Source organism: Zootermopsis nevadensis, unplaced genomic scaffold (genome assembly GCF_977971745.1).
Source record: "Zootermopsis nevadensis isolate Lab colony 2312 unplaced genomic scaffold, Znev_1.0 Znev_ptg000045l, whole genome shotgun sequence".
Taxonomy (NCBI): domain Eukaryota; kingdom Metazoa; phylum Arthropoda; class Insecta; order Blattodea; family Termopsidae; genus Zootermopsis; species Zootermopsis nevadensis.
Window position 1 is genome coordinate 1,890,727 of NW_028259177.1, and position 21,856 is coordinate 1,912,582.

The 21,856-nt window shown below is 37.6% G+C and overlaps 2 protein-coding genes across 5 annotated transcripts in view; one reads left to right on the forward strand and one right to left on the reverse strand.

Annotated features, from left to right (window-relative positions):
- The window catches only part of LOC147871620 (uncharacterized), a 112,144-nt gene extending 91,538 nt beyond the window's left edge, over nt 1–20,606 (forward strand). Inside the window, exon 8 of the mRNA XM_087360651.1 lies at nt 18,004–20,606. The gene's annotated coding sequence lies outside the window, so the exon portion shown is untranslated. The remainder of the gene's footprint in view (nt 1–18,003) is intronic.
- LOC147871624 (uncharacterized) lies at nt 7,015–18,090 on the reverse strand. 4 transcript variants are annotated; one of them, XM_087360656.1, is made up of 6 exons: nt 17,949–18,090; nt 16,767–16,827; nt 14,637–14,782; nt 13,204–13,389; nt 9,001–9,064; nt 7,015–7,916 (listed from the first exon to the last, which is right to left on the reverse strand). In XM_087360656.1, exons 4-6 carry the CDS (start codon nt 13,386–13,388, stop codon nt 7,896–7,898), a joined length of 270 nt encoding a protein of 89 aa, XP_087216782.1. In that variant the 5' UTR covers nt 13,389; nt 14,637–14,782; nt 16,767–16,827; nt 17,949–18,090; the 3' UTR covers nt 7,015–7,895. The 4 variants fall into 4 exon arrangements, with proteins under 4 accessions (XP_087216782.1, XP_087216781.1, XP_087216783.1 ...); XM_087360655.1 differs by having other exon boundaries at nt 7,015–8,368; XM_087360657.1 differs by lacking the exon at nt 13,204–13,389.
- Nucleotides 20,607–21,856: the final 1,250 nt, after the last annotated feature.

The window sequence follows — 21,856 nt, forward strand, 5'->3', positions numbered from 1 at the left end:
AATAAAGACACAAAATTTATCTAATTATCCGTCGGCAGGTTTCATTTCGACATGGGTTCGTATTCTTTGATTAGTTAAGCAATGAAGGCCACCACTAAAAGTATTATAGTTCTAAACACTTAAGCACTGGAGGTGGAGACAGATGAGATATTACTTTCTTCTGGCTATTACGTGAGTATATACAATTTCATATAATAATTCACGGCACTCATTGGAACCACGGTTCCGGAGAATTTGACTTAAATACGTCTATACGGAAAGGAAGTTTATATATTGACTTTATTCTAAATATTTCCTTTATAGATCCTTTACAATTGAGATAAGTTTGATTAAGACATTGATTATTTAACTTGAATTAGTTACGTTTAAGATGGATCTGTGGTAGATGAATGGCGGTTGCTTCTAACCTTTCGTCCCCCCTTCCTCAACGGCGGTCTTGGCTTCGTTTCCATAGAAACGGGAAGATGCTGTCATCACTCTGGTTACATTCTGAGACACACGACAGGTGCAGGGATGCCATAAAAAGATACATAGATTTTTAACTCCAATACTTCATGAATTTCAAGGAATTTTTGATGGAGATAGAAATTTTGTATACAGACGTAAACATGTCCACGAATTTCGTGGCATCAGGGTGAAAATTAACATAGGTTGTATCTGTTGACCTAATGATGGAAATTTTGCTTAGACAGTTATAATTAAATGTAATGATTATTAATATTATACGCCACTATCACCGTAATTATAAAATGAAAGGAAGGGATGGTATGAGGACTATAATCACATCAATGATCCTGATGGAGAAAGATGACACCTGAAATGTCGCCGTAAAAGTTTTAGGTCGTACATTCTACTTGATGTTAGGATAATGAACGACGCCATTTCACTTAAAGCCAAGCTAATAATTCCCTAGAAGAGTTTTCAACTACACGCTTCTAGAAAAGCGAAATCTAGAAAGACCAAAGACAGCTCGTGTAAACAAGAAACAGATCTAATGGACCTAAACACATTAGAAAGAAAGTTGGTGTCACAAATTCTTCCCAGGTCGAGAATTCAGGTTCTCACGGCAGCGAGTACGAAGAAGACTGTCTTCTGAGAAGTTTCGGGGGTCATACTGCCTCCATCTTCAGGGCACACACAACGCAACATCGCAGAAGACAGAAATCTTCATTCTCGCCGCTGAGAAAACTTCAAATTTCGCCCTGAAGATGGAGGCAGTATGACCACCGAAACGTTAGTAGAGATCTACCTGACTACAGAGCTCAACATCCCAAAAGACAGAAATATTCATACTCACCGCTTTGAAAACTTCAAATATCGCCCTGAAGATGGAGGCAGTATGACCACCGAAACGTTAGTAGAGATCTACCTGACTACAGAGCTCAACATCCCAAAAGACAGAAATATTCATACTCACCGCTTTGAAAACTTCAAATATCGCCCTGAAGATGGAGGCAGTATGACCACCGAAACGTTAGTAGAGATCTACCTGACTACAGAGCTCAACATCCCAGAAGACAGAAATATTCATACTCACCGCTGAGAAAACTTCATATTTCGCCCTGAAGATGGAGGCAGTATGACCACCGAAACGTTAGTAGAGATCTACCTGACTACAGAGCTCAACATCCCAGAAGACAGGAATCTTCATACTCACCGCTGTGAAAACTTCAAATATCGCCCTGAAGACGGAGGCAGTAAGACCCCCGAAACGTTAGTAAAGATCTACCTGACTACACAGCTCAACATCCCAGAATGTAGGAACCTTCTTACTCGCAAATGAAAGAAACTCAAAACTCGTCCTGATGATGGAGGCAGTATGACCTCCGAACTTTACTTTTATACCCTTTAAATGGAATGGTAAGTATACGTACCACCTACTCCAACAATCAGTAACACTTTGTGTGGTTCTCGCCGTAATCAGCGGTCAATTCCTTAAACAGCGTTAACCAGTTGATCTCTGTAATGATGAAGAGTTGTGTTTTCTTCGCGGTACGGACTGGATTCTTAAATATCATTCAAGGATTCATTCGCTAACAGCATTCTGACATTCCTTTCAATCCATGAACGTACTTCAAATTCGCTACTTTTATAGAATTCAAGTATTCAAGACTATCATCATTTCCCTTCAACTGTTTACTGAGCCTGAGTTCAGTGTTTTTCATGGAACAGGGCGCCATACCCTAAGCCAGATCAGTCCACTCCACACCATGTACGTTTAACGATGTCAGAATTGCGTGGAGTTCTACTCTCACGCCTTTATGGAGTGCGCTTTAGGCTGAGAGCTAAGTTTTTAATATTATCATTAATCAGTGCGTGGCTTGCGTTACGCAGTGGTGTTAAGACATCGCGAAGAATGACGTATTCTCCTTCAGAACCCTCGAGCGTCTGCTCTGGCTAAAATTTGTTTCCTTCTCTCTGGGCTTGAGGAGATATGAAACTATGACAACTGAGAAATGTAAAGGGGAGAATAAAATTAAAATTAACCCTGAAGAAGTAGGATGTAAGCATGTGGCCCCATGGAGAGATCTCATGAACCTCTAAATTCCATAAAAGACTGGGAATTTCTTGACCTGGTCTCAAGGACTCCACTTGTCTCATTCAAAGAACATATGAACCCTGACATCTTACAGGAACATAAATTAGATTTATTGAAATCCATGGAATAATGTAGTTTACAGTATAGCTCCTACTACAGTGTACAAATGAAAGGGACATCAAAGTAATAGATACAAAATAAATGTTCCCCAGTGAATTTCAAACCTCTCTGGCAAATAGAAGTCTCTTCGGGAAATCAAAGATCAATACCTCAAATCACTGTTTTGATTAAAGGTACAGTAAATATAGCCTCCAGCTCATTTTATGATTTGAAACATTTTATATATTTTATATCCTCACTTAAATAATAACAGAGTTGGGATCAAAAGTAATTCATTAAGAACAATAATAAAGACGAATTTGCCAGACTTTAAATAGCAAAGCGTGATAACTCGCCTAGTCAAAAGCAGCAACATTTAAATAAATATTATAAAACCCACGTGATAACTGGCAGCAAAGGTCTTTAAGAATTGTTTTCCAATCCATATGAAATGGTTCTTTAACCATGCTCAAATTCGCACGAGTTACTTATCAGCAGTGGGTAAAACAATTTCGAGATGATGGAACCACCACCCTAGCAAAGAAAACAAATTCTGCGAACACAACAACTCTCTGAAAGCGACAACAGATGAGCAGAAACGTCAGATACTCGGCCGCCATCTTTCGCGTCGGTCTACTTGATCGTTGATTACATGTAGCAAAAAAAATTGTAGGCAGTCACTGCAATATGTCGTTGCCATGGCCGTGTCCAGTTAGGTTATGTATGGCCAGGTCATTATAATTATCTTTATTTCTCTTTATTATTCGTATGTTCACTCAATTTTTTTGGATTAGCTGCTTTGTGATTCATATTTTCATTCTGTGTCTGTGTGTGTTGTAATTTCAAAGTCTTAAGATAGTATAATTGCGTCATATTGTGAATCAAATATTAAATTAATTATTCGGTTTTGTCCGTCTAATCATTTTACAAATAAGATAATTAAATTATCATTTTATGTCCCACATCAAATAATCGATTTACATTTGGAACATTTTTACAACGTGTTTCGGTTTCATCGAACCATCTTCTGGTGTAAAATTATATCGACAAACTTAAAACTCAATTACAATTTCGATATAATTTTACACCTGAAGATGGTTCGGTGAAACTGAAACATGTTGTAAAAATGTTCCAAATGTAAATCGATTATTCGATGTGGAACATAAAATGATATTTTAATTATCTTATTTACAACATGTTTCGGTTTCATCGAACCATCTTCAGGTGTAAAATTATATCGACAAACTTAAAACTCAATTACAATTTCGATATAATTTTACACCTGAAGATGGTTCGATGAAACCGAAACATGTTGTAAAAATGTTCCAAATGTAAATCGATTATTCGATGTGGAACATAAGATGATATTTTAATTATCTTATTTGTAAATTTTAAATATAATTGTGATTAGACGGACAAAACCGAATAATTAATTCAAAGTCTTAAATTTAGACAGCTATGTTTCAAACAGTTGTGTGGTTAGTGCACATTCCCAGTTTCACTGTAAATTTATTCAAGATCAAACATTTGATGTCTTCTTCAGTGTTTCAACATCTTGTGCGTAATGTGTAGATCTATTTGTAGCTTATCATTTCTCTAGGTCAATACTTTGTTTTGTATTATGTGAAATTTATATAATAGTACGAATTTTACTTTATAATATATATTGTATTATTATTTTTATTATGACTTTTTCCACATCTATCGTCATCTGACTGTCTTATGGATCCATGAAATGTAAATAAATTATTATTATTATAGGAATTACTGTGCTTAATCTAAGTCCCTATAACTTGCATGTCACTTTGATGATGTTCACATGGCTTAAGTACACTTCTGCCATTAGAATAATTTCATACAAATAGAATAGCATTAAGGTACGCCACAATATAGTCAATAAAAATATACTCTGCCACATTTATTGATTGTGCGTTACGGAACGGACATAATTAATTTAAACTGTGTCCAGTATGAATTAATTAGTATCTTATACGAAGTGTTCAAACGTAGAGCTTGGATGAAAATGTAATGATTTAAAGAAAAAGGTCCATATATGGGGATTAAATGTAAGATGCTGGTATATGAGGCTGTGTACCTTGGCATTAGTGCAGTTGAGCAATGGAAGGTTAATGAGTTTCATAAAGGTGCACAACATGATAACAGTTTATGTTCTGGAAATTAAGTGAAGAATTATCATGAGATACCATTTTGTCCTGAAAATAATTAGTATAAATTTTCAGGCATGCAGTGTTCTAATTCTGAAGTCCTGAAATTATGATATCAGAAGTCTGCAAGTTTCAGTCTGGAATCTGCCAGTGTAAAGACTCTCTCCTGTTTTGTGTGTTTGGTGCACAAGAAATGTGCTATCTAACAGAATTATGTTTAATTCATAATTTTACAGCAAGAAATTGATATTATCAAAGTAGAAAATATAGTGAAGAAGATCCCATTGGTATCAACACTGACGAGGTTTACATACCATCGACATTTTCTGTAAAGAATTTTGAACCGGAAGTAAGCATTGCTGTTAGCTTTCATTTGCATGAAATGGTTACAATGAAACAACTTTTCTTCAGCTTAATAATGTTGCAGTTTTGTGCTCTGAACTGGATCACAGGTTCGAAGTGAATAGTCTATTGATTATCTTCACCTACTAAGTGATAACAATCGGACATAGTCGTAAAGAATGTCTGTTCCATTTCATGTAATGGGAGGGAATAGCATTGACTGATACATGTGTGGTGGTTCTACAGAACTGCACAGATTCACCGAAAGATGTACCTGGTTCAGATAGTGAGACGTGTTACGATGGAAATCAGGTCGTCGGTATAAACACAGAGGATGTCACAGATATAGAAGTTGAGGAACACTCTGTGCCAGTAACACAGGTTATCTTATTTTCACTGCCGAGAACATTTTTTACAAGTACACAAAGTCACTTTTGTAGGATCTGAGTTTTTCACAGCGGTGACTCTGATGATGACTGTCTTCTGGGTTGTAGCAACGTGTAGTCTGGTAGAAGTTTACCAGCGTTTCAGAGTTCCTTGCTGCCTCCGTCGTCAGGGCGATGAGTTGGTAACCTGTCAGATTACACGGTGCTACAACCCAGAAGACGGCCATCTTCAAACACACTATTGAGTTTTTCATCTGTTGTTCTATCTGTCCATCCAGAGGAAATGACCCACTTCTGGTGAATGGATTTTGAAGAGTGCTTTCCAAAATGTGTTCAGTGGATTATGTTTTGTTGCACATTGCTTATAGAGTACTAGTTTTAATCAGTCCTTAATTTAGGAAAGTAATTAAATATTGAGTAGATTATGAAATGTTTTAAACAGTGTTATAACCACAGGAACATTGTGTTTCTTCATCCCCTCCATTAACCCTTTGAAACCAAAGCTCATCTGAATAATTTTGAAGAATTCATTCCGTATCACTAAGAAAGCACAACTCTTCAACATTACAAAGATAGCTGGTTATGTTAGGTTATGTTAGGTTGGTTAGGTTAGGTTAGGGTAAGGAAATAATTGCTGTTTGTTAAAGTAGGTGGCGCATGTAGTTACAACTGGGCTTTAAATTGTTAAGCATTGTTTTGATAGTACATCCTGCCACTGAACATAGTTTTCAGGACAGTAGACTGATCGACACCCATTTCTTCAATACCTGTTGGAAATCTTGGGTCTGCAGAAGACTAACATCTGTAAGTATAATAATGACAACCGGAAGATGGGAACAGAACCAATATTCAAAACACTGTTTATATCAAATATAATTCAGACAACACACAATGTCCAGATTGTATCATCAGTCTGCTACTGTCATCATTGCTTAGAGAATCATCAGTTGTCCTGTTATAGACCCAGAACAGTAATGATAACTCTATCCTGCTGTGTAGGAACAGAGTGTAACAAAGTTATGAAGGAAATGAAGTTCGATCTGCTAACATTCATAGATTCTGAAAATGGTTCTGCAGTAAGTGACACTGATATTAGGGTAAGCTGAGTTACCAGACTGCACTTACAGTGAATCTTGCCTAGGATGATGAACCGTGTGGTTTAGTCTTTCCACTGGAATGAGGACTGTCTGTCTGTATGCGGTAGCCCTCTAGTGGCCTTTCCATCAACTTTGACTTACAACTGACCAGATGGTCAATCCTTTACTGTTCTGTAATTTCCTCTTCTCATGTTCCTTTTATCTTCTCTCTTTCGATGGCTTGACATTCCTTTGCCTGGTCCTGGTGGACCATCTTACAGGATGGGGTTGTTAATAGTTGTGTTGTCTGTGCCTGTGAACTTTAACGGTGCGTGGGCTAAATACTCGATGATGATCTCTTGAGGTTGAGGCACGTTTGGGATTAGTGTCCCTTCAAGTGTAAACAGTTTTGTTTGTATGTATTATTTTATATTTCAATACAATACAAGGTTTTAAGACTCTGAAATGCTGGTAAACTTCTACCAGATTACACAGCAAAACATCTGAAAAGGCAGTTATGTTTATTTAAGCTGATTTTGTGAAAATATATTAACAAGAGTAGCAACACTATATGCTGTTAGTCAAAATCCATCAAGACAACTGCATAACCTCACTTCCTGATACTTAAGTTCCCACACACAAATTAATTTAACTTCTTGTGTGCCAGTTTTTCTAACAAAATCTGACTGGGTCAAGAGAACTTCAGTTTGGACATTACGGCATGGAATGAGAATCTGGGAAGATGTGGCATAAGTGACATTTGCAAGTCTTCCATGCACTGGAGACACGATGCCCCTGAACCTTGTTCCTACCAGGCTGTCATTCAGGAGTCCAACCGATGCATATTGAACTCAGACCTGACAAACTAAATGCATTAGCACATTTACAATATCTCGATAATTTTATAACCTAGCATTCATGTTATGTAAATTCTTCATGTACCACACAGAATTAACAGTTTAAACTAATATGGAGGCCCATAATTCTTGCAATATTTATAAAACACACCTTCCACTAAATTCTGGTCATGTGATGGGGTTTGGTAAGTAAAGTAAAGTTTGTCCCACTATACGCCATGTAGGCGCTTGGGTGGAGAGACGGTATAGCTCCTCTCTTCCTTGACCTCGGCACTAGATGGGGGGTGTGGTCAGCATCACGCTCCGGTCGGCTTTACCTCCGGGAAAGGACCCCCGGTACCCATCGTAGAGGAGGCTGGGTGGGCCCCAGAGGCTAGAGGAAAAATCCTCTGCCCCCGTCGGGGATCGAACCCCGGTCGTCCAGCCCGTAGCTAGTCACTATACTGACTGAGCTATCCAAAAAAACATAATTATCACCTTGGTTTCAGACTCATTCTTTCTCCTCTTCATGTTATGTTCATCCAGAAATTTTTCTCATTTCTTTAACAGAGTCCTTTGAGTGAACATCAACCTTTACACAGTGGAGAGAGTCCATATGCATGTAATGTGTGCAAAAAATCATTTCGTCAAAATGGTGGTCTCAGGACACATCAAGTCACGCACAGTGGAGAGAGTCCATATGCATGTAATGTGTGCAGTAAATCATTTCACTCAGAGGGGTCATATGAAGAGACATCAAAGTATATATCATTGAGACTGTTCTTATGTGTGATGAATGATCAGTGCATACGTAGTACATAGTATCCTAAATCCTATGACATGTAAGATATTTTCCTGCCCTGAGATTCTGAATAAATGTCAACTCGTGCAGAGAATATGTTCCGATACTGGAGTAACGTCTTACCTGTTCACACAAAACAGAAGATATATTTGAAAAAAAAAAAGATTGGCAAAAATAAACAGCTTTAAGGGTTTCAGTGAAAGTTCTGTAAGTTCTTTAGAACTATGAAACTAATATATTCGTCTCAGCTTATTTGGCCTGCTCTTCCAATCCTCTTTGCCTACTAAATATGATGCAACACTAATTCATTCAGAACATAACAGAAAAATCTTAATAACAGACTCCATGCAGCAGAGTTCTTGACAGTCATCAAGGAATTCCCAGTCTTTCATTGAACCCTAAGTTTCACAGCTTGAGACACTCGAATCAAATACACACACTTTAGAAATCTCGAAAAAAGACTTTTAAAACAAATGCTAGGTCGGAGAAAACATAACATTAATCTATTTTAAGGGATATATTTTGTTTCATTTACGATTCATTAAGGTTACAAGAACAAGAAATAAAATTCTAGCTGGAATATTGCATGGAAGCGAGCACGAGGAAAATTTCCACTTAAAGCCGTCGTGCACAGTTAATCTACAAAAAATTTTTATAAACAAGGTTATACGAGAAATTCAGATTACACATCACGATATAAACTTAAATATTGCTCACAAATCAAACTGTGCGAAACACGAAGTATTTAAACATACCATAATCTTCTTTCCTTTATACTCCAACATAATACACGATCGCCCAACCTCCTGACCGGCTCCCCTGAAAAAGAAGTGAGGTTAGGATCGAATATTTCCGAAAAACCAATATTATTCTAACCTATAGCTAGTGTAAGATAACAGCATTAACATACAAAGGACATACTTGGGACTCGGGCTTTCTTTTAGTCGACATATTTCGCCTTACGTTTCAAACCAACAACGTAGAACACACAATTTACAAACTCAATTGCTCAATGCAAAATGGGCATAGAGTACAGAGTATAGAAGTTCGTAAACAATCACAAGGTACTGTAACCTGTACGAAAGACTTTCTAATGGAACGTCTGAAGAAAATCTACTCCCTCCCAAACCTGCTCCACAGTCCAGGTATTTCTTCATTCAATTGTATGCTTTTCTCGACTGTTACGAAATGTATATGTTAATCTCTGTGTACAGAAAACCACGCGTCAGTTTCTTATATTATGAGAAGAACACCAGATTCATAAGGAACCACTAAAGTAGACTCATGATGTAATTTATGTTCTTGACAACCAAATACAGTGCTTATGCGATTACAATCGCGGTGCCCGAATTTATAACTTGTGTTGGGCAAGGCCGTGGTTTAGGCAACACGGAGTTTTCCTCCGTGGCATCCCAACAATTACTCCATTCACACACAGAAGAAGGCAATGGCAAACCACTTCTGGATCATCTGCCAAGAACGTATATGAACAGGTCCCAGTCCGAGAAAAGGAAGGAAGGATCCTGTTCATATGGACCTGTCGTCAGACAGAACACTAAATAATAATAAGATGAGGTGGTCTAGCGGTTAGAACTCTGGCCTTGTAATCCTGGGGTCTCGGGTTCGAATTTATAACTTGTGTTGGGCAAGGCCGTGGTTTAGGCAACACGGAGTTTTCCTCCGTGGCATCCCAACAATTACTCCATTCACACACAGAAGAAGGCAATGGCAAACCACTTCTGGATCATCTGCCAAGAACGTATATGAACAGGTCCCAGTCCGAGAAAAGGATGGAAGGATCCTGTTCATATGGACCTGTCGTCAGACAGAACACTACAAATAAAATACAGACGGATTAAAACAAATAATTAATATAATATTCACAATATGACGCAATTACACTATCTTATCAGACGTACGCCGCTTTCGCACTACGAAAACTCTTTTATAGAAGCTTAGCAGCAAAGAGACGTGAAAACTAAGCGAAAGGATTCATAATTCATATGACAGCCTAACAGAGGATGCGTGATATTAAAATATGACGAGAATCGAACTCGAGCCGGAGAGAACGAAAATACGTCCCCGTGACAAAATCTAAAAATGTGAAAATCGGCGCTTCTTGTGTCTACGTGCTCTTTCGGTCGACTCTCAAGAGTCCATGTGCGTTGTTTGATCTTAGTTTACGAAAAAGATCAAGATGGCTGCCTCCATCATCAAGGCGATGAGATTCAAGGTCAACATAATTTAACCTCGCCCTGGATATCTATATTAACGTCTATACTTGAGCTTAACACACGCGGTTCAATTTGTTTGTACGAATGATTTATCATTTATTGGTTTCATTGACATAGAAATGTTAATTTTCACCGGAATTAATTTCATCCTGACTAGAGTAATTTTGTTGCTACTCTGTGCTGTGTAATCTGAGCACTTACGTGAATTAAGAATAAGCAACGAATCCGATTAGTTTAATTTCATGTTAATATTTTTGCTGTTTCTAAATGATTACAATAAACTTTCAGCCCTTCTCAACTCTTTAAATCCCAGTGGTAAATGTATATACCATCTGCTTTAATAATAACTATCTTAATTTTGTATTTATGGATATCATATGATTCTCACTTTAACCCTTTGAAGCCGAAGATCGTCTGAATATTATTTACGAATCCAGTCCGTACCGCGAAGAAAACACTACACCTCACCATTACGAAAATCAGCTGGTTAACCCTTTGAAGCCGAAGATCGTCTGAATATTATTTACGAATCCAGACCGTACCGCGAAGAAAACACTTCACTTAACCATTAGAAGTCGAATCAGGCGGTACCACATAAGATTTAACAAAAGAACATCCCGGTCAAAGCCTTAAACATAAAAATAAACTTTGTGGGATTTGAGGTTCTGACGGAGTTGGGTTGTCAAGCCTCTGGGGCTTGTTGGTAGATACCAATGTTTCGGAGGATCTGTTGCTTCTATCCGCAGGTCTGAAGAACTGTGAGCCCAAGCCCACATGGTGTCCAAACTCTTCTGTTATTTACCTGTACTCCGATCTTAATCTGTATGTGACAGGATTTAATCTTGTACGATGGACAGATACATCTTTCAGCTCTGTGTATGTGGACGATACTTTTTGGCTTCATCCACACACGTGCTTAATTCTCTAGCTAAGATTACAGATGCTTACAAATAAGAGAAATTCAGACCTCGGTTTATTTTATTTAATTATTTTATTTTTTATATTCGACTTTAATGACTTTGACTGCAAGATAAACCAGTTACGCGGGAGCAGCGTGTTCGAGATTCAATAATACGTGAGGATGATGTTCATGCCCTGATCCGGGTAGAGAATCTGCCGTGTCAGATGGTTCTTGAACACAGGAATTATTATTTTCTGCTCGATGGAAACCCCGAACAGTTTGAAGCCCAAAATTTGTCGAAATAATATTCAAGAACGCAGTCTGTACCAGGAATGAAAGACAACACTTCACAGTTAAAAAGAGATCGGTAGTTAATGACAGTTTGTTACGAGAATCGAAGCAGTTTGAATTGCTAGTCCTCCTAAGAGAGGGGGCCTATATATTTAAAGTTTTAAAATACATGATAGATCTGTTTTGTGTGAATTTTGGGGAAAATATTAATGGGAGTCTATCAGAACATTCAGTCTACAGAAGGAAACGATCAGTAGCCATAAACTGTAAGTGAATGTAGAAGTTTGTATTGTTCAATAAACCAGTTTCTATGTATGGGCTTGTACACTTTTCTCTGATCCTTACTGTCAAAGCTCCTAAGGTATATTAGGTTTCCCATATTTTTCATTCAACATTTCAAGCTTTCGAGGCTCTTTAAGGTTTGATAATTGTGTTGGTTAATCAGAGCACTTGAAATACATTGTTTCTGTGTTCTAGTACCATAATGTCAGAAGAGATATTGTACATTGATCTGAATCATTCAAACAGAGATTCCTTTGAAACACAGGGAGTCAGAATGATGTTCATAAGAACATAAAACATGCTGATGATAGGAAACTTAAAACTGTTTGTCCACTTGGGTGCGAGCAGTGGTTGTCAGCTGACGTGCCACTGAGAGAAATGGACTCGTCTCCGGGAGAGCTGCGCCTAGATGCTACGTGCGTCGAGGGAGCGGGTCCCGGCTGGGAACCGGGGCCCTTGGCTAAAGGTTTCAGCGCGGTGGGGTGATCTTTAGTGGGGAGCGGTGTCGAGGAATCCAAACTTCTAACTCCCCAGCGCCTGGCCCAGAAGAGGAATGCCTTCTCGACACCAGGACATGATCAATCTGATTGACCACATCCATACTTGGTACCTTCCAAACAAAGGACAAGTTTCTGAAGTGTCCTTCGAGCCTTATCTTGCACATTCTGTCTCCTAAAGGCTCGAAACCTAAATAGCTTCGTTTTTATCCACCCTGCCACGTCCATCCCATACTTCAGCACCTCCGTCATCATGTGGCCACGGTCAGTGTCGCGGTTCGCTTCCGAGTCCGTGAACGTTTGCCAGGGTCCATTACCAAAATGATCCATCCGAGGCTCTTTTGAGAGTATCCTAACAGTACTCGTTTTCCGGGGTGGGGTTGTTATAACCCCAAGCCCCAACCTGGAGGACCAGGGTATCGCTCTTAGTCTGGCGCATCGCCTTAGACCTGTCCGGCTTGGGTGACCCTACCATGAGCCGAAGCTCCGGCCGGCATAGCCCTTTCACACGTGAGCTGAAGTGACTGCTAGAGATAGAAATCCCAGCGAAACGCATTGGACCCTTTCAGACGAGAGCCGCGGTGAACCTGTGCGAGCGGCTCATCAGCCACTATGCAGCTCTCCCCGCTAGAAGCGGCTTATGGCGGGGAGAGTCTTGCCTGCTTCGACATGGAACCCTTTCACACACGCAAAGGAACTTGAATTTGTAGGAAAAAGAGGTGGTTAGAGCAAAAATTTTAATATCAAATGTACCTACGGAACAAGTCAGCGATTTTAAATACTAAATTAGTCCGTTCCTTAGCTATCTTCAATGCTTTCTTGTAAACGTGACTATTTCTATGTTCCTGCAATCCACACTGAACAATATCTGTATGTTGGTACTCGTGTAAATCTAAGCCGCTGTTCAAAGTCTTGTAGCACCGATGTGATATGTTCATCCTGGAAAGATAACATCTTTTTATCTATTAAATTTGTTACCAGCTACCAAATATGACACTGTCTCATCCAGTTCTATTGATTTGTAACTTAAAATACAAATGAAAAGGGAAAAATACAAGAGCTGAGAGGGTTTACAATGATCCGAGCTGTGCAATAAACAAATCATACTGTCGTCTACATAGGGATTTTAATTCTGTTATTATAATCATCGCTTTTCCAATTTCCATTAAGGAGTGTTGACAACTTAATATATTTCACTAAAATAATTAACACTTTAAAATAAGCACGGTACGCTTCCGTGATAAGAGAAATAATCTAAAATACTTCATCCAAGTATAAAAAGTAATCAAGTATATCAAACTGCTTACATGAATATGAAATATATCTTAGTGCGAAACAATTTATATTTCACAGAATTTATTACAAACTTTTCTCGACTTACTGCGAGCAGGCAACAATTTTTTTAATAGTGGCCAGGCTCATCACTGCGTAATATCAGTCGGACTACATTTTTTCAGTCCCAAACTTTAGGGACAAACATAAGCTAACCTTAGATACCCACAAATGCTCAGGTAGAATAGAAGAAATTTAATGAACAAATCAAAATTATTGTTCTCTGGCCAGAATACATTCTGTAATTAATTAGTCTTTATGGAAATATTATCTAAAAATTATACCGCTTCGACTGATTTAATTGAATGAGTTATGAAAATAATTATCGATAGTAAAAAGAAAATTTGGAGAAAAAGCATGACAGTCCATGTTTAAATAAGCAACTTTTATTTTTGTATTATTATCATTCTTATGTCCCACTACACGCCATGTAGGCACTTGGCGTTAACCTCGACACTAGATAGGGGCAGGCAGCCCTCGGAGGAGGAAAAACCCTTTGTCCATGTTGGGGATCAAGTCTATAATCACTCAGCTACCCCAGATCCCCTTTCTATCAATGAAGATTATTAATTATAAACAAGTCTGTAGCGTATCGTCCCAGCGAATTATGTTCATTCTGTGTGTGAAAGTGATGGGTAGGAATAAACAAATGTGTCTGTAGTCTTAAGTAAATGCCTGTAATTATAGGGTAGCATGCAGAATTTAAATCCAGTTATATTTTTTTTTCCTTAAAATCCATCTGCTACATGTGGAGCTGAATCCTACCTTCAATGTGTCTATTCCTCATATTCACGGCGATTCAAATTCAGTAGATTTAAGAATACGCATGTAAAATTGCCTGTGTAATTACAAACCTTCGTTTTCTTCATCTGACAGCTCACGTTTTACGTAGTATAAAAGTAAGTCACGGATCCCATACTCATTCCGCTTGGACACTGCAAGCGATTTCTTAATAAACTCACTCGTCATATTTATTTCGTGACCAAAGAGTTCCCAGCACCTGCGACAAGTATAAATTTATAAAATGAACAAACACGATTAAATCCACGTTTACGGATCACTAATTTGTGTCTGTAAGCGTATACTGTATTCAAATCAACCAAAATTCAAATTGATTTAATTATTATAATGCAATTTAAATTTTAGTTAATAAATAAACTACAATACTGTAACAAGACGCAGCAGCAATTATTCATATATATATATATATATATATATATATTTTAACTCTTAATGACAAGAAATGCAGTAGAATCTTATGATCTGTCACACCTGATATACTTAAATATAAAACAGCTTTAAATCACTGGGAGAAAAAGTTCAAAATTCAGTCCTGCAAGCAAAGTCTGAAAATTACATGTTAATGACAATAAACAAAGAATAATGACTTAACCTCAATTTTGATATTCACGTCCTCGACAAAGAGAGCAAAGTCCTGATGGTAGCATTTCATTTCATCTGGAAAGTTCTCTATAACAAAGTCCAATTGCACCTGCTATGCCATTCTCTTGAGAAATACTAATTTTATTTAAATTTCTGGAACATGAAAATTTGCAATTGTTCCCATACGTGGGCACCTCTAGTGACAGGATACATATTCAAATGTCTGCACAAATATTACATATCCGTTCCTTCATTTCAGTAAATTCTGATGACAACTGTGAAATTGTAGACACATTTCTTGGAATACCCCCCAAAAGAATATAATTAATATAATAAGCCTGGAGTAACAAAGGAACTGACCCAATGGCACATGGCAGAAGGGGTAGAGATCTGACTTGTTGAAACCTTTCAAATTTCATTCTGTATCATCTTCAAACAACTACCAGAAATAACACATCATATTTTCTTGTGGGGTAACGTTCTGTATCTTCGATATAATTGTCGATGGTGAAACAAATGAAATATATCGTAACAAATGTATACTTTCACTGGTCTTATTAAAAGAGAAATGGTTTTCAGATCACGTCATACAGTATTTATAAGGAACATATTCAAAATGTAAACAAACTGATATTAAAGTGATAATTAGATATGTGCACAGGTCCAATTTGTTTTAACTCAAACCCAAATACTTAAGTAAGATGACAAACTTAAAATTCGTCAGTCAAAATAAGAATCAAGCTTGTTTCGTATAACAGGTTGTAACCGTCCCACTCCCGTCTGCTGTTGGAGTTGCCCGGCTCGGTTGCAGTCTTGTCGATCCTTGTCGTATGTGATGTAATTAGGGATTTCTGCTCATGTAGGCATGGAACTTTTCTCAGGGAATATTACATGGAGGGGTATAAGCTGAAGGTTTCGGTAATGGCTTCGAGACTGAAGTGCATAGTTTTTTGCAAGCACAATTTATTTCTTTTACGATTCACATCCACTGGCCGAATCGAGCTACAAAACAATTTAGGATGTTGCTTCCTCTGAATTCCAGAAAAGAGTGTCCTCACAAGAAAAATTTCCTGTCCTTTAGTCATAGGACTTCCCCCTTAACTTTCACAAAAAATGATGTATTTGGGCAGTAATGATGCCCTAGCTCACGTGGACCATTAAAAAAACCCTTTAGCGGGCGGGTGCCCCCTGCAAGAATTTTGGGGGTCACACGGTGCGATAATTCTTTCCTTTACAGTCGTAACAAGTGAAACTCGTAAATCTTTATTACTTGTTTCCAATTTATTTTTATTTGCGCCTCACCGGGACTCGAACCCAGAACGCGCGGTCACAAGGTGTAACACGCACGTTACTTTGTGATTATAAAACATATAAGCAAGTGTGACAATTATGATGCTGAAGAGCTCTGTTGACATATAAGATATACAATTTGTAGAAGTAAGGAGAACCTAAGATACTCAGGATAATAATGCAGTTGTTAATACGCAAACAATTTTTTGTTGTTGCGAAGTGTTTGGAAAGAAAATCACCCATCTACAATATTTATTTTTTCATAATTACAAAACCAAAACTAATGTAACGTGCATTTGTTTTGAACTCACCTTCAATCAAGTGCATTTTTTCCCTCTTCTGTGGCCCTTCCCTCAGCAAGGATCACTTCCTCTGAAAACACAGACCACAATCTTGCATTTTGGAAAACAAAATTGAATTTTCAAAGCGGAAATTAAGATGAGATTGACCGACATGACAGTAAATTTCTCTTCTATGCCACCATAAATGAGAAACATTTTGATTTACTTTCTCATTTATAGTAAATCTTTCAACTGATTTTTCCTAGCCCTGGTATTAGATCTGAAGATAACAAATTTGCCTCCTGTATGTACGTTAAATGAATTATTTGAAATAAGAGCAGTAAGAGGTGCAGAGGTAAAATAGTTTTACTGGTTATTAATATCTGTTACATGACGTGTATCTATGAAATTGTTTTCTTATTGTCATTCAGATTGTTCCATCAGTGGAAGTCAATTTAGAAATCCTTCAGGCATTTCTGTTGCTCAAAGAAACGAACAGAGCGGAACAACAGGGGAATCCCTAAATTGGGTAGGAGAAATAACAGACCTGCATATTTTATTGTTTTATTTTGATGTCAGAATGATAAATGAGAGGCAAAATGACACAAGATTATGTTATAGACAGTACAGGAGCATTTTCACAGTCAGTGTAAATGAAAAATATGTAAGATGTGGTTTTATCCTGCTCTTTGATTCCATTCCATTAAAAGCGTGACAAATTTTAAATATTTGGGAGCAACAATAATAAATCGGAATGATACTCATGAGGAAATCAGGAGGCGATCATATTCTGGAAATGCTCGACAATTTTCAGTTCGAAATATTTCGACTTCCCGTCTGATTTCTGAGAGACTAAAGATCAATATGTACAAAACAATAATTTTGCCCGTTGTCTCTCTCTCTGAGGGAGGAACATAGATTGCAGGTGTCTAAGAAATTGTAATTATAAAACTAATATAGTGCAAGCCATTTTTGAAAGAAGTCCTATTCCTTTACTTGTGGGACCATATCCATCAAACATTTGCTCCATGGCAGTTCACATTTTACGGTAATGTTTCATGCAGTAATCGAAACCCAAAAACTATTGCCCCCCCCCCCCAACAAAGCATTCAATCATGTGAACACTGTGACAAAAGAGTGAGAAATGCTTCTTATGCACAACTATACGAACAGCTTTCCTTAGTTTTATCTTTGGTGATTCTGTTTAAATACCTCGTTCATCTACCGGCATCTCTGCATCATTATGTTGTTTCTACATTGATCATAGATGGCAGGATGAGCACTTCGCAATTGATATACGATCTGTGGTTGGTAATCCGTCTTCTATCGTCGATCATTGACCGGTGTTTGCTTGCTGGAAAAACATTGATTCAAATATACGGCTTTTCGCTGATGATTGTATAGTATACAGGAAAATAATGGATAGTAGTGACATTGATAAGTTACAGACAGATATGAATAGATTATGGGAATGGGCGGTAGAAAATGAAATGAAGATAAATCCAGGTAAAAGTAAAGCAGTCAGCTTCAATAGAGCTAGGGTGAAGGATAAGCTGAGTTACTTTTTTGGGGATCAATTAATTCCAGAGGCAAATAGCTTTAAGTACTTAGGAATACTTATTCGCAGTGATCTGAGCTGGGCAGATCATGTGAATTATACACTAATTAAAGCATGGAAGGCTCTCCATTTCGTAATGCGTATACTAAAAAAGGGAAATAACAATACGAAACGTTTAGCTTATACGTCGCTAGTGAGACCGATACTTGAATATGGAGCTGTGTGTTGGGACCCTTACAGGGAAGGACAGGTAAGAGCACTAAATCGGGTGCAGAAGAGAGCGGCTAAATTTGCTAATTTCACGAACGAATCTGGTTGGGAAACATTGGCACAGCGTAGATTGATAGCCCGAATGTGCGCCCTTTTCAAAGCATACACGGGGGGCCGGGCTTGGAAAATGATAGAGGATAGATTATTAAAGCCATGCTACCTGGGCAGGGACGATCATACTCGGAAAATTAGGACTAGGAAACAAAGAACGGATGTAGGCAAATATTCCTTTGTAAATAGGACCATAAGAAGCTGGAACCAATTACCTCCAGGCGTGCTAGAGTCTTTCCCCTGTAAATTAGGCACCTTTAGAAAGAGGGTCAGAAAAGTAGTTACAAGCTAAGGGTTATTAAGTTGGGAATAAATGGTGATAAGTGAAGTGAAGTGTCTTAGTCTCCAAGTGATGAAGGGCTGTAGTTCTTTGGGATAAAATTTTCATGTACTGAGAGCGGACTTTATATTCTACTCTTAAGTATTGTGATTAATTAGTGGATGTGTGTTTTTTTATTGTGTGTCAGATGTTTTATTTTGAGTGTGGTATGTTGTATTGTTGTGTCTCATTGTATTGTTGTGTGAGTGCATCAGTTCATGACGTTTGTAATACATTACAGTTATTGTCTTATGTCTAGGTGGTATTAAGTTCTTTTTTTTTAAGTTAAGTACTTGAGGTTGGATGGTTTTGTAATTTATGAGTTGGTTGATTTTGAGTGGGATGTGTTGTTTTTGTTGTGTCCTTTTTTATTGTTTTGTTCTGTCTCTGTGTTGATGTATCTCATTGTATGTTGTGTCTTATGGTTTTTGTTGTGTCCTTTGTTTATTATTTTGTTGTGTCTCATTGTGTTGATGTATCCCATTGTTTGTGTGTCATATTGTTTTTGTTGTGTCCTTTTGTTTATTGTTTTGTTCTGTCTCTGTGTTGATGTATCTCATTGTTTATTGTGTCTTATTGTTTTTGTTGTGTCCTTTGTTTATTGTTTTGTTGTGTCTCATTGTGTTGATGTATCCCATTGTTTGGGTGTCATATTGTTTTGTTGTGTCCTTTTGTTTATTGTTTTGTTCTGTCTCTGTGTTGATGTATCTCATTGTTTATTGTGTCTTATTGTTTTTGTTGTGTCCTTTTGTTTATTGTTTTGTTCTGTCTCATTGTGTTGATGTATCTCATTGTTCTGTTCTGTCTCATTGTTTTGTATGTTATTGTAGGACACTGCCACCGGGTATAAACCCATTTGCAGTCAATAATAAATAATAATAATAATAATAATCTGCAAAGAAGTTTTAGACGAGAGCGCCTGGCATAAATGTACGTAAGGTAAGTAATTTGTGTTTAAATGCCCTCCTCAATTGGCCTGATTCTTTTAACCTTCCTTGTTTTAGTTCATATGTGCTACAATTAATTGCTTTAAGTAAGGTTATTATAGGTTATAATTTAATTTGAATTCCTACTGCAATTTCTTGTTCATCTGATAAAGATTATTTGGCGAAGTTTGTTTGTTACTGATCGATACGTTTCTTCGGTGCATGTGGATGCCCTCTCCAATTGAACTCTGATTAATCAGAGCCAATTTATAGCAGTTATGTTGGTGCAACTTGGAATCAGAAGACTCAAAATACAAATTGCAGTATTTAACAGTGCTTTAAAAATTTTCACGTTTTTATCTGTGACGATACAAAGGGGAATTCAACCCAACATTCCTGTCCTCAGATTACATTTCAAAGTATCTGTGATAATTATGAAACATGTTCAAATTTTTAAAAACTGGGCTGGCATTTTAAAGCTTTGCTTGTGTCCGTAGAAACTTCTTTTTACGAAATGCTGCTTTATGATGAAGCAAAGGAAATACTCTTAAATCTCCCTTCAGTAAAAATTATGTCTGATAATTACATCTGTAACTATAAATAAAAATCATTATACTATATCTGGGTTCAAAATAATCTGTTTAAAAAATATACTGGAAACATATTTGTGCTGAGTCAACTTCACAGCGTTTTGAAAGTCAGCTGTATATTACAAATTATATTAAAACATAGTGAAACTATTAGAATATGTGTGGTAAACTTTTTTAAGTATGCACCTTAAATTCTGAATAAATCAAATGGGGTGTACATACTCGTATTAATATTGTTTATACTTTTTCAGGTATCTTTTAAATTTATCTTAATATTTAATCTTACATGGTGGTGGCCTGCGTACAATTGCATCAGAAGATGAGATAGTAATCGAGTCTTCTGTCGTTTCAACACGTCGTGGTACTAACTTCGTCTAGCATTAAGCAGCTCAAATTATTGCTATGAATGAAATAAAGTGAGATGGGGCGCAAACCACATCTCACTATAAAAATTAGCGAGTCACAAAACGTTAAAAAGAACTCAATGAGGATATGGAACAGCACTAATGTGTCTGTTCTTATCCGCAGTTTTCATCACAAGAAAGGAAACTGCTCTGAGTTGAGATTCTATGTTCTCGCAATACGTACATGAGTTTGCTACCTTCATCATCAGTGTAATAAGTATGATAATGAAGGCAGCATGCTCCTCTGAAACACTGGTCAATATCTACCAGTCTACACATTCGCAACATCTCCGAAGACGGTCAGCCATCTTCTTGCTCTGAATTATTACGGTACTTGAATTAATGTCCCCCTCGCTTCTCTATGAATTTCAACAAACACACTGAGTGTCTTGGATAATTATGTCCATAATAATATAGATCTGCTCGTGCTCTGTATCACAATTTTCTGTTTTCATACCGTGCAACGCTTAAGTTGTCCTTCAATCCCTTCTGGATCATCAGAAGCAAGTTCTAACAGGCAAGTTGCCTCCTCCACGACTCTCAGTTCTTTCAAAGCTCTTGCAAGCCGGGGCTCTAAGTTCGATAGGGATCGGAATCTCTGGAACTCGAGCTGGACTTCTGCAAAACATAATAATGCATGCCATTATAACAACCTATCAGGGTTCTCAAATTTGTAAACATGGTTATCCTCTCCTCATGCAGAGAAGTGGCAAAATCTCTTAGGAGCTCTGGTGAAGGGTCTGGCTGAGGGTGAGGCTAAAACAGGTATCTCGAACCTGACCATCAAGAAGAATAATCAGGCTGGCTTGCATTATAAGAGGGGCAGAAAGAGGAAAGGTTTCCTCAAGAAGGTTGAGGGCCTCGACTGAAAAACTCTGTTGCTGATTCAGCCTGGGACCAATGATGGGGGCTCTGCTGTTCAAGTCAGTAAATTGCAGAGGGAAGCCGGAGATATCCAGCTGTCAGCAGCCATGGATCCACCGGCTATGCTCAGGTATGGTG

What these genes read in the sequence shown, in the direction of transcription:
- LOC147871624 (XM_087360655.1), bottom strand. Translation starts at nt 13,388, where the DNA reads ATGAACATATCACATCGGTGCTACAAGACTTTGAACAGCGGCTTAGAT. An exon ending in ATCGCTGACTTGTTCCGTAG is followed by an intron (nt 9,065 to 13,203) that starts GTACATTTGATA and finishes CTTCTTTTTCAG; the next exon opens with GGGAGCCGGTCAGGAGGTTG. An exon ending in ATAAAGGAAAGAAGATTATG is followed by an intron (nt 8,369 to 9,000) that starts GTATGTTTAAAT and finishes TTGTGTGAACAG; the next exon opens with GTAAGACGTTACTCCAGTAT.